Below are 12042 nucleotides of genomic sequence, written 5' to 3' on the forward strand. Positions count from 1 at the left end.
GGTTACAGACCACTAACACACGCCAATCAGTCTTCCACCCCTCAACCTTCAACCGAGTGTCTTCTGTCCTACAATATAACCTTACCCAGGGTGGCACCCTGTTGCTTCTGACGGGGCTAATAGACCAGAAACAGCCTGGCAGAAACAGCCGAGTCCAACAGTCAGTAAAACCCCACAGAGACCCCAGACTGACATGGCAGATCAGGCAGACTCTCCAGGGTACAGACAGACACCCACCTGATTCAGTGGCACTCTTCAGGCAGGAGAGGGCAGCGGTGAGCCTGGCACACTCCTCTGAAGTGGAGCCCAGTCTCCTCACAGTCTCCTGCACCTGAGAACCTGGCATCTGCAGCAAGGCATCCAGGGACAGTTTCAAGGGCACTGCCTGGAGAGAGGAGAAGAAAGAGACAAGGTCGGGAGGGGGGGGGGGGTTATTAGTACGTCCACACAGTATCCAGTCACAACTCTCCATACAGTACAACATGTGACAGAGAAACATACAATCTGTATACATCTTACACGAGTATGCTAGATTCCAACTCACCTATGCTAGACACAAAGGTCATCATTGTTCCTTCTCATAAACCAAAGCCAGCCAGCCCATATGTGGTTATGTCCACAGAGCAGGACAGGCCAGGCCAGGCCAGAACAAGCCAGGGCAGAACAAGCCAGGCCAGGCAAGGAGCAGAGACCAGAAAGTACTGACTGACTGGCCAAATCCCCCTGGAGCCTCCCACCCAGAGAAGAGGTCAGACAACAAGCTGCACAATTGTGCTATTTCGTTATTTTTTTGCGTAGCTTTTTAAAAAAAAAACATATTGTGTACATTATGTTGCTGCTACCGTCTCTTATGAGCAAAAATAACTTCTGGACATCAGAAAAGCGCGGACCGGAAGAAACTTTTTGGTTTAACGAGTCCGACAAGAAGGATATCCTGCTTTCACTGGAACAGGCCCAGATCCACGCCTTCTGCGTTAAGAAAAGACCGGAAAACGGGCTGCAGATCAGGCATCCTTCTGAAAATCCGGAGGCGAGCGAGTAAACTCCATTCATCTCGCTAATGTGCAATCATTGGACAATAAAATAGATTACCTACGATTAAGATTATCCTACCAACGGGACATTAAAAACTGTAACATTTTACGTTTCACCGAGACGTGGCTGAACGAAGATACGGACAACATAGAGCTAGCGGGATTTTCCATGCACCAGCAGAACAGAGACGCTACCTCTGGTAAGACGAGGGGTGGGGGTGTTAGTCTATTGTCAATAACAGCTGGTGCGCGATATCTAATATTAAAGAAGTCTCAAGGTATTGCTCGCCTGAGGTAGAGTACCTTATTTTTATTTATTTTTTACCTTTATTTAACTAGGCAAGTCAGTTGAGAACAAATTCTCATTTTCAATGATGGCCTAGGGGCAGGGGCAGTACAACAGATTTGTACCTCGCCAGTTCAGGGATTCGATCTTGCAACCTTCCGGTTACTAGTCTAACGCTCTAACCACAAGGCTACCTTCCGCCCCGCACTAGGCTATAAGCCTGCCACTTATAATAAGATGTAGACCACGTAGATCTTCCAAGAGAGTTCTCATCTGTATTATTCGTAGCCGTCTATTTACCACCACAAAACTAAGCTGGCACTAAGACCGCTCTCAACCAACTCTATAAGGCCATAAGCAAAGAAGGAAATGCTCACCCAGAAGCGGCGCACCTAGTGGCCGGGGACTTTAATGCAGGCAAACTTAAATCCGTATCACCTCATTTCTACCAGCATGGCACATGTGCAACAAGGGAAATAAAATCCTAGACCACCTTTACTCCACACACAGAGATGCATACAAAGCTCTCCCCTGACCTCCATTTGGCAAATCAGACCATAATTATATCCTCCTGATTCCTGCTTACAAGCAAAAACTAAAGCAGGAAGTACCAGTGACTCGCTCAATACGGAAGTGGTCAGATGACGTGGATGCTACACTACAGGACTGTTTTGCTAGCACAGACTGAAATATGTTCTGGGATTCAGCCAATGAAATTGAGGAATACACCACCTTAGTCATCGGCTTCATCAATAAGTGCATCGATGACGTCGGACCCACAGTGACTGTACGTACATATGCCAACCAGAAGCCATGGATTACAGGCAACATCCGCATCAAGCTAAAGGCTAGAGCTGCCGCTGTCAAGGAGCGGGAGACTAATGTGGACGCTTACAAGAAATCCCGCTATACCCTCAGATGAACCATCAAACAAGCAAAGCGTCAATACAGGATTAAGATTGAATCCATCTACACCGGCTCTGACGCTCGTCGGATGTGGCAGGGCTAGAAAACTATTACAGACTACAAAGGGAAACCCAGATGCGAGCTGCCAACTGACGTGAGCCTACCAGATGAGCTAAATGCCCTTTATGCTCGCTTTCGAGGCAAGCAACAGTGAAGCACGCACGAGAGCACCAGCTGTTCTGGATGACTGTGTGATAACGCTCTCGGTAGCCGATGTGAACAAAACCTTTAAACAGGTCAACATTCACAAAGCCACTGGGCCAGACGGATTACCAGGACGTGTTTTCAAAGCATGCGCGGACCAACTGTCAAGTGTCTTCACTGACATTTTCAACCTCTCCCTGACCAAGTCTGCAATACCTTCATGTTTTAAGCAGACCACCATAGTCCCTGTGCCCAAGGAAGTGAACGTAACCTGCCTAAATGATTACAGCCGCTTGGCACTCACGTCTGTAGCCATGAAGTGTTTTGAAAGGCTGGTCATGGCTCACATCAATAGCATCCTCCCGGACACCCTAGACCACTCCAATTCGCATACCGCCCCAACAGATCCACAGATGACGCAATCTCAATCGCACTCCACACTGCCCTTTCTCACCTGGACAAAAGGAACATCTATGTGACAATGCTGTTCATTGACTACAGCTCAGTGTTCAACACCATAGTGCCCACAAAGCTCATCACTAGGCTAAGGACTCTGGGACTAAACACCTCCCTCTGCAACTGGATCCTGGACTTCCTGACGGGCCACCCCCAGGTAGTAAGAGTAGGTAACAACACGTCTGCCACGCTGATCCTTAACACTGGGGCCCCTCAGGGGTGTGTACTTAATCCCCTCCTATTTTCCCTGTTCACCCACAACTGCGTGGCCAAACACGACCACAACACGATCATTAAGTTTGCTGACGACACAAAAGTGGCCTGATCACCGACAATGATGAGACGGACTATGGGGAGGAGGTCAGAGAATTGGCAGTGTGGTGACAGGACAACAACCTCTCCCTCAATGTGAGAAAGACTAAGGAGCTGATCGTGGACTAAGGAAAAGGCGGGCCGAACAGGCCTCCATTAACATTGACGGGACTGTAGTGGAGCGGGGTCGAGAGTTTCAAGTTCCTTGGTGTCCACATCACCAACGAACTATCATGGTCCAAACATACCAAGACAGTCGTGAAGAGGGCACAACAAAACCTTTTCCCCCTCAGGAGACTGAAAAGACTTGGCATGGGTCCCCAGATCCTCAAAAGGTTCTACAGCTGCACCATCGAGAGCATCCTGACCATTTGCATCACCACCTGTTATGGGTAGTGTGAACAGCCCAATACATCACTGGGTTCAAGCTTCCTGCCATCCAGGACCTATTTAATAGGCGGTGTCAGAGGAAACTCCATAAAATTGTCAGAGACTCCAGTCACCCAAGATATAGACTGTTTTTTCTGCTACCGCACGGCAAGCGGTACCGGAGCGCCAAGTCTAGGACCAAAAGGCTCCTCAACAGCTTCTACCCCTAAGCCATAAGACTGCTGAACAAATCATAAAATCGCCCCCGGACAATTTACATTGACCCCCCTCCCCCCTTTTGTACACTTTGTTTGTTACTTGTGCATAGTCAGTTTGCCCACACCTACATGTACAGATTGCCTCGACTGACCTGTGCCCCCTGTATATAGCCTCGTTATTGTTATTCTTATTGTGTTACTTTTATCATTACTTTTCACTTTGGTCTCCTTGGTAAACATTTTCTTCTTCTTGAACTGCACTGTTGGTTAAGGGCTTGTAAGTAAACATTTCACGGTAAAGTCTACACTTGTTGTATTCGGCGCATTCGACAATTTTTTTATTGATTTTACTTGACTTTTTCCACATTTTGTTACGTTACAGCCTTATTCTAAAAATCATAGAGTATTTTTCCCCCATCAATATACACACAATACACCATAATGACACAGCAAAAACAGGGTTTTCTATTAAAAAAATAATTAAATATCACATTTACATTAGTATTTAGACCCTTTACTCAGTACTTTGTTGAAGCACCTTTGGCAGCGATTACAGCCTCGAATCTTCTTGGGTATGACGCTACAAGCTTGGCACACCTGTATTTGGGGAGTTTCGCCCATTCTTCGCCCAGCTCTGTCAGGTTGGATGGGGAGCGTCGCTGCACAGCTATTTTCAGGTCTCAATCAAGTCCGGGCTCTGGCTGGGCCACTCAAGGACATTCAGAGAATTGTCCCGAAGCCACTCCTGTGTTGGCTTGGCTGTGTGCTTAGGGTCATCGTCCTGTTGGAAGGTGAACCTTCATCCCAGTCTGAAGTCCTGAGCGATCTGGAGCAGGTTCTCATCAAGGATCTGGGGGGGGGGGGGGTGTATGCCTGCTCTCCGTAAAGTGATGATGTCAGCCTGGCTAGCCCAGGACAGGTGACTCACTGGCCAGGTCTAACCCCCACTCACAGTTCAACACAGGTGTGATCACTGAGCACCTTGTCCACCCCCTACTGGCCTGAAGAATATTGTGTGGATGAGAATGAACCCTGTAACCTTAGAGCTTAAACCATTGTCTCACCATCCTCAACAAGCTGAGAAGATGTTTCTGGAAATACTGTATCCAAGTCAAGAACATACATAAGCTTCCTTTTCGAGTAACAAAAAACATTCAGTTGCTTACAGATATGTTCGACTATCGTTCCGGGTAACATTCAGCTTGTAGGAGCAGGCTCACCCAGTTGGAAGGCTTGCAGGAGGGCTGTCACAAGGAGGCTTTTTGCATCACTTGCAATTAAGCCCATAAGATACACACAGGCCTGCAAGAAGCTCTCAACCTAATATCCACAGATCGGCTGGTTATGTAATATTATGTACATAATGAATACAATGAGACAAGCTCCCTTCTTGGCTGAGTACACCCCCAAACAGTGAGCGTGCAGGCATGCAGCACTGGTGGATTCTGGGTCAGCTGTGCCTTCATGGTTCACACCATAGAGATCCTAGTACTGTAAGTCCTAATTCTATGGTTCACACTGTCACTGAAGTGGGTCACAGCACCCAGGATGCAGCAGCAAAACTGCTTGAATGGCTGACTGATGGGAGTTGTACTGTAAAGGGAACTTGTTGGATGGAAGAGGGAATCATAAAGCTCCACTATAAGCACAAAAGCCCACTGGCATCCCTGGTATTTTGTAGGCTGCATTTCTGTCCTATCCTGCTTGCCGTTTGTTCACAGGGCACAGACAGACCACTGGCCAGAGTAAAAATAGAGCAAATGATGGAGGGAGAACATGAGAGAGACAACGTAAGAGAGATGAGAGACAACGTAAGAGAGATGAGAGAGACAACGTACGAGAGCATCAGAGAGACAACATGAGAGAGACAGCGTAAGAGAGATGAGAGAGAGAGACAACGAAAGAGAGAGCATCAGAGAGACAACATGAGAGAGACATCGTAAGAGAGCATCAGAGTGACAACATGAGAGAGACGAGAGAGAGAGACAACGTAAGAGAGATGAGAGACAACGTAAGAGAGAGCATCAGAGAGACAACATGAGAGAGACATCGTAAGAGAGATGAGAGAGAGAGACAACGTAAGAGAGAGCATCAGAGACATCGTAAGAGAGATGAGAGAGAGACAATGCAAGAGAGAGCATCAGAGAGACAACATGAGAGAGAGACTGCACATTATGTACTGGCTAGGCCCCAGCCTAGCAAGTACATAATGCGCGCGCCCGGGGAGACATGCAGATACAGTAAAGCAGCAGCCAACAGTGGTGTGGTTGAGAGAGAGAGAGAGAGAGAGAGAGAGAGAGAGAGAGAGAGAGAGAGAGAGAGAGAGAGAGAGAGAGAGAGAGAGAGAGAGAGATGAGGTTGCACGTCCTGTTAAAACTAACACAGCTCAACAACTTAACTTCAACGAATCACGGCCCGCCATAGGATATTAACAGTGACACCGGTTGGCTGCTATTTAAATTATCTGTGCCATTTGAGAAAGAAAATAATACCTGCGTTCTATGTACACATACTGTCCACATCATGGAAAGTAGCATAAATATAACTTAATTAAACTTAAATATCTTAATTTAAGATGATATTAAATGAAGCAAACTCTGATTTGTTCAGTAATCACATACTTTCCACACACACACACTTCTAGGACTTACCTCAATGAGCTCAGGTCTCAGGTTGATGGTGCGCAGCCAGTCCCCCAGCCGTGGGTAACTGTCCAAGGCCTGAGGCCTCTCTGTCTCTGGCACTTTCTGCTTACACTGCAGCTGCTTACAGATGTACTTCATCAGCTTTACCTGCAGGGGGCAACAGAAAGGGTCACACAACAGATAAGGGAGGGAGGGGCAGGTTAGTGAGAAGAGTGGAGATGAGCCTAGATAAGCTAGCTGGGAGCAGGCCAGAACCAGGGCCTGTAGGATATATACTACTCTTCCCTGTGTTGTTGTCAACTGTGTAGTTTAGCGTGACAGGAAAATATAGGTGAATTGAAAAGACCCATAAGCCTAATGGACAGTCGAACATAGCTACAGCAATTATGGCCTGCACAATTTGTATGCTCCATCATTCTTTGCAGAAATAGCACATAGAAAACATTAAATACCAGGGATACATTAATTAGACACTTTAATTACGCTCTGATTATATGTTGCTGAATTCTTCTCTGTGCGTCATACTTCCATAAAAAAATGTCCTTGCACATGCAAATAATTTAACAACTGATTAACTAAACAGAAAACCTACAATAGACACTATATTCACTGGTAAATGAAAGCCAGAATAAGACAGCTCCTGACAATGCCAAGCCATGTTTACAGTATGTCTATGCTGGAGTTTTAACAGATCCAAAGCCACTTTTCAAATATTGGACAAGGCCAAAAAAATGTAAATCCTATAAAACAAACATGGCTGCCAAAGAGACAACGAGGGAATGTGCTTAGGGCTGTTATGGTGATCGCATTACCGCCACACCAGCGGTCACGAGTCATGACGGCAGTCAAATTCCACATGACCGTTTAGTCACGGTACCTTGGCTTCTCAAAGCTGTGATGCTGTTGATGGCCATTAGTAGCCTACCAAACTTGCTAACTACTCGGTACTCAGCACTCTATTCTCATTCTAAATCACTCTGACATCAATGCAAATGTGATTGAAAATTTAATCAAACACTTCATGAGAGCCCATGAGCTCATGTTTTGTAACATTTCTATAGGCTATGCAATTGTATGAGAAAACAGAGTTGATGGCCTCTATTAAAAGGAGGATGTTCCCATTAGCTTTTCACAGGAAAAACGTCCTCCATTCGGTATTTAAGTGCATAGATGACATGTATTTTTCCCCCCTGCCCCTGTTTTGAGACAGGTGCATGATAATGGTCCATTCTAAATCAAAACACATTTGACACATATTATTTAGTATATGAGTATGTAAAGACCAGATTAAATCAAGAACATGTAATTGGGCTAACGAGTGGCGCAGCAGTCTAAGGCACTGCATCTCCGTGCTAGAGGCATCACTACAGACCCTGGTTCAATTCCAGGCTGTATCACAACCGGCCATGCTTGGGAGTCCCATAGGGCGGCACACAATTGGCCCAGTGTCGTCACGATTAGGGTTTGGCCGGAGTAGGCTGTCATTGTAAATAAGAATTTGTTCTTAACTGACTTGTCTAGTTAAATAAAAAGGTTCAAAAAAATTATAATCTCATGGGTGACAATATTAGCTTCTCACTTGTGAATGATATATTCTCACTTGTGAATGATATATTCTCACTTGTGAATGATGCTTGTAAGGGAAGAAACAGAGCATGGCTTTTTTAGCGGCTTTTTCTAATCATAGCAGCACACCTCGTGTAGCCTAGCCCATAGGCCTATATGTTTCGATAAGGTTTGTATTACAACTAATGTGGCCAAATAACTTCTTAAAATTAAGCACAATCCTGGTTTAGAGCATAACTGGTATACATAAGCAGTTTCAAGTTTGGGGAAGATAATTTTCACCATAAAAAAATGCTTCTTTATAAGAAAAGCATTATATGCATAATCTCATTTGCAGTCACTTTTGAGAATTGATAGCATTTTGGAACATTCGCGCTTATAGTCTACTGTCGTGTGTGCATTGCTGCACTTAGGAGAAGAAATAGCTTAAAATGTTGATTAACTATTAGGCTACGAGTTCTGATGTGTTGTATCAGCCTAATTGCTTAAAGAATATTTTTTGTTAGGCTACATGGATTTATTGTGATGGCGTAGGCTACATGGATTTATTGTGATGGCGTAGGCTACATGGATTTATTGTGATGGCGTAGGCTACATGGATTTATTGTGATGGCGTAGGCTACATGGATTTATTGGGATGGCGTAGGCTACATGGATTTATTGTGATGGCGTAGGCTACATGGATTTATTGTGATGGCGTAGGCTACATGGATTTATTGTGATGGCGTAGGCTACATGGATTTATTGTGATGGCGTAGGCTACATGGATTTATTGTGATGGCGTAGGCTACATGGATTTATTGTGATGGCGTAGGCTACATGGATTTATTGGGATGGCGTAGGCTACATGGATTTATTGTGATGGCGTAGGCTACATGGATTTATTGTGATGGCGTAGGCTACATGGATTTATTGTGATGGCGTAGGCTACATGGATTTATTGTGATGGCGTAGGCTACATGGATTTATTGTGATGGCGTAGGCTACATGGATTTATTGTGATGGCGTAGGCTACATGGATTTATTGGGATGGCGTAGGCTACATGGATTTATTGGGATGGCGTTGGCTACATGGATTTATTGGGATGGCGTAGACTACATGGATTTATTGGGATGGCGTAGGCTACATGGATTTATTGTGATGGTGTAGGCTACATGGATTTATTGTGATGGTGTAGGCTACATGGATTTATTGTGATGGTGTAGGCTACATGGATTTATTGTGATGGTGTAGGCTACATGGATTTATTGTGATGGTGTAGGCTACATGGATTTATTGTGATGGCGTAGGCTACATGGATTTATTGTGATGGTGTAGGCTACATGGATTTATTGTGATGGCGTAGGCTACATGGATTTATTGGGATGGCGTAGGCTACATGGATTTATTGTGATGGTGTAGGCTACATGGATTTATTGTGATGGTGTAGGCTACATGGATTTATTGTGATGGTGTAGGCTACATGGATTTATTGTGATGGCGTAGGCTACATGGATTTATTGGGATGGCGTAGGCTACATGGATTTATTGTGATGGTGTAGGCTACATGGATTTATTGTGATGGTGTAGGCTACATGGATTTATTGTGATGGCGTAGGCTACATGGATTTATTGTGATGGCGTAGGCTACATGGATTTATTGTGATGGTGTAGGCTACATGGATTTATTGTGATGGTGTAGGCTACATGGATTTATTGTGATGGTGTAGGCTACATGGATTTATTGTGATGGTGTAGGCTACATGGATTTATTGTGATGGTGTAGGCTACATGGATTTATTGTGATGGCGTAGGCTACATGGATTTATTGTGATGGTGTAGGCTACATGGATTTATTGTGATGGTGTAGGCTACATGGATTTATTGTGATGGCGTAGGCTACATGGATTTATTGTGATGGTGTAGGCTACATGGATTTATTGTGATGGTGTAGGCTACATGGATTTATTGTGATGGCGTAGGCTACATGGATTTATTGTGATGGTGTAGGCTACATGGATTTATTGTGATGGTGTAGGCTACATGGATTTATTAGACTTTTTAAACTGTAGATGTTCGAAAAGCTCTGCATCAGTGGCTTGGAGGCTGTGTGGAAGCCAGGAGATGCTAAATGTGTTTATGTTAATTAACGGTAAATTACCGTGAGACCGGCAGTTATTTGCTGACAAAATGTCATGACCGCCACAGCCCTAAGCAGGATTTACAGTCTTTGATGTTTGGACTGTGGTAGAACACTGGGGAGATTAAGCAGTTTCAGACACCTCTATGCACACCCACACGCACACACAATCCTTCTCCCATAATGTGAGGAGAGGCCAATCTGAAACATGAATTATTCCAATCACGCAGACACACATTTATTAATTCTACAACGTGGCGTTTCTCCTCCATATATGTTCTCACACAGGCAGGCAGTTATCTGACTGGATTTTATTTTACCCTCCCGCTCTCCTTTTTTTGCTTCGCCTCCAGCAAGCAGGGCTGTCAAGTAGATATAAATAGCTGTTATTATATGGAAGGGAACAGCGAGCTGGCCTTCTCATGAGGGTGTCTGCACCGCTGGCATGGCAACCAAGTGTCATTGGAACATTGCAGCCACTGAAGGCAGGGGCATAGTGACATCACAGTCCTGGAAGACGCAAAGTTCACAGCGAGGCTAGCAGACAGCCTCACAGCCATCACTGGACTGGCCCCCAACTAAACATACCTCCCCCTCAGTGAGCATGTATCAACATGTCAGCCCATGAGCTTTTGTTTTTCTAGGTGCTAACCCAGGTATCACATTGTTCTTTCATCTGTCAAGACCGTGGGATCCATTTTTTTCTATTAAAAGACGTCATAGGCTGTTCACATAATAAACAAAACAGTGAGGATGCTTACATTGCAGAATGTGAAAGCACTCCACCATGATCGTCTACAAACAAACAGAGCACTGGCTACCACATTCATTTTCCAGCTCTGCAGAGAGGCTGGACACAGAGACAGGCTGGACAGAGAGAGACAGGCCGGACACAGACAGGCGGCTAGGGGTGAGAGGATATGCCACCCCCCCTCTCTCTCTCCTTCTCTGAGAACAGGTAGTGGCAGCACCTCCGTGTTGTGGGGGATGGTGATGACGCAGGGAGCAGGGCAGTCTAAGGGGAGAGGAGGCGAGGCCTGTACAGCTGACACCGGGGAGGAGGGCTCGCCCGCTGAGACGGCCTTTTCACCAGCACCCAGGGCAGCAGCTTGCTGACGCACAGCAAGCCATGTTACCATTGGGGACGCTGGCCATTAAGCCAGTCATCCTTTTCACACACACACACCAAACCAGCCACCCCCCCAGCCGCCTGTATCTGCTAATCAGCACTTTAATAAGTGAAGCCTCAGTAACTGGCCTAGATGCCATTCAGGGATGCCAAGTCCACCTCATCCTTCAACACACACAAACAGACCCCCCCCCCCCCCCCCCCCCCCACACACACCTAGTGACTGCTAAGATTACATGCCCCCCCCATTGCTCCCTTCACCTGATATCTGATGTACTGATAAACATCACAACATCTCAAGCCCTGCTGTGTACCATCCAAACAGCACACCAGACACCACTGCCCTAATGGTGATTGTGCAAATTAACACTGGGATATCAAGAGATGTTGTATGGAACATGACAGTGGAAAAATAAAACAGATGAGACGGAAGCAAAAAAAAACTATGATCTGGCTGGACGCTCATGTGGCATGTTAATGACAGTCTGAACATAGTGGTCTGTGATATAAACACCTCAGAAGTTGTCCAGAGGATGTCTGAAACTCGAGCATTACCACTACTTACTGCTGCACTTTAATATAGCAACATTGAGGACCAGGCAGGCTCCACTCCTTGTTCCGGCCTTCCCAGGTGACTACCGGATGAGTAACTCACAGCACTGTGGTATTAGTTTGCGCTAGCCTGGCCTTCTCAACTCCATGCAGTGCTGGGCTCCAGTATAGTGTGTCTCCTTATCTCCATCTGGGAGTGTCCATTACAGCAGGACGCCTTGGGCTGCAGGCCGCACCGCATGGCC

General features: G+C 45.7%; 1 protein-coding gene across 4 annotated transcripts in view; it reads right to left on the minus strand.

The window, feature by feature from the left end:
* ksr1a (kinase suppressor of ras 1a) overlaps window positions 1-12042 on the minus strand; it is a 56676-nt gene that overhangs the window by 11950 nt on the left and 32684 nt on the right. For all 4 annotated transcript variants that reach the window (XM_090186607.1, XM_090186605.1, XM_090186606.1 and 1 more), the window contains exons 2-3: window positions 6437-6577; window positions 238-385 (exon numbers count right to left, since the gene is read on the minus strand). In XM_090186607.1, coding sequence (XP_090042733.1) covers window positions 238-385; window positions 6437-6577 — 289 coding nt within the window. The remainder of the gene's footprint in view (window positions 1-237; window positions 386-6436; window positions 6578-12042) is intronic.

Source organism: Oncorhynchus mykiss, chromosome 10, assembly GCF_057628025.1.
Source record: "Oncorhynchus mykiss isolate SJ-2025 chromosome 10, ASM5762802v1, whole genome shotgun sequence".
In the NCBI taxonomy this organism is placed as follows: domain Eukaryota; kingdom Metazoa; phylum Chordata; class Actinopteri; order Salmoniformes; family Salmonidae; genus Oncorhynchus; species Oncorhynchus mykiss.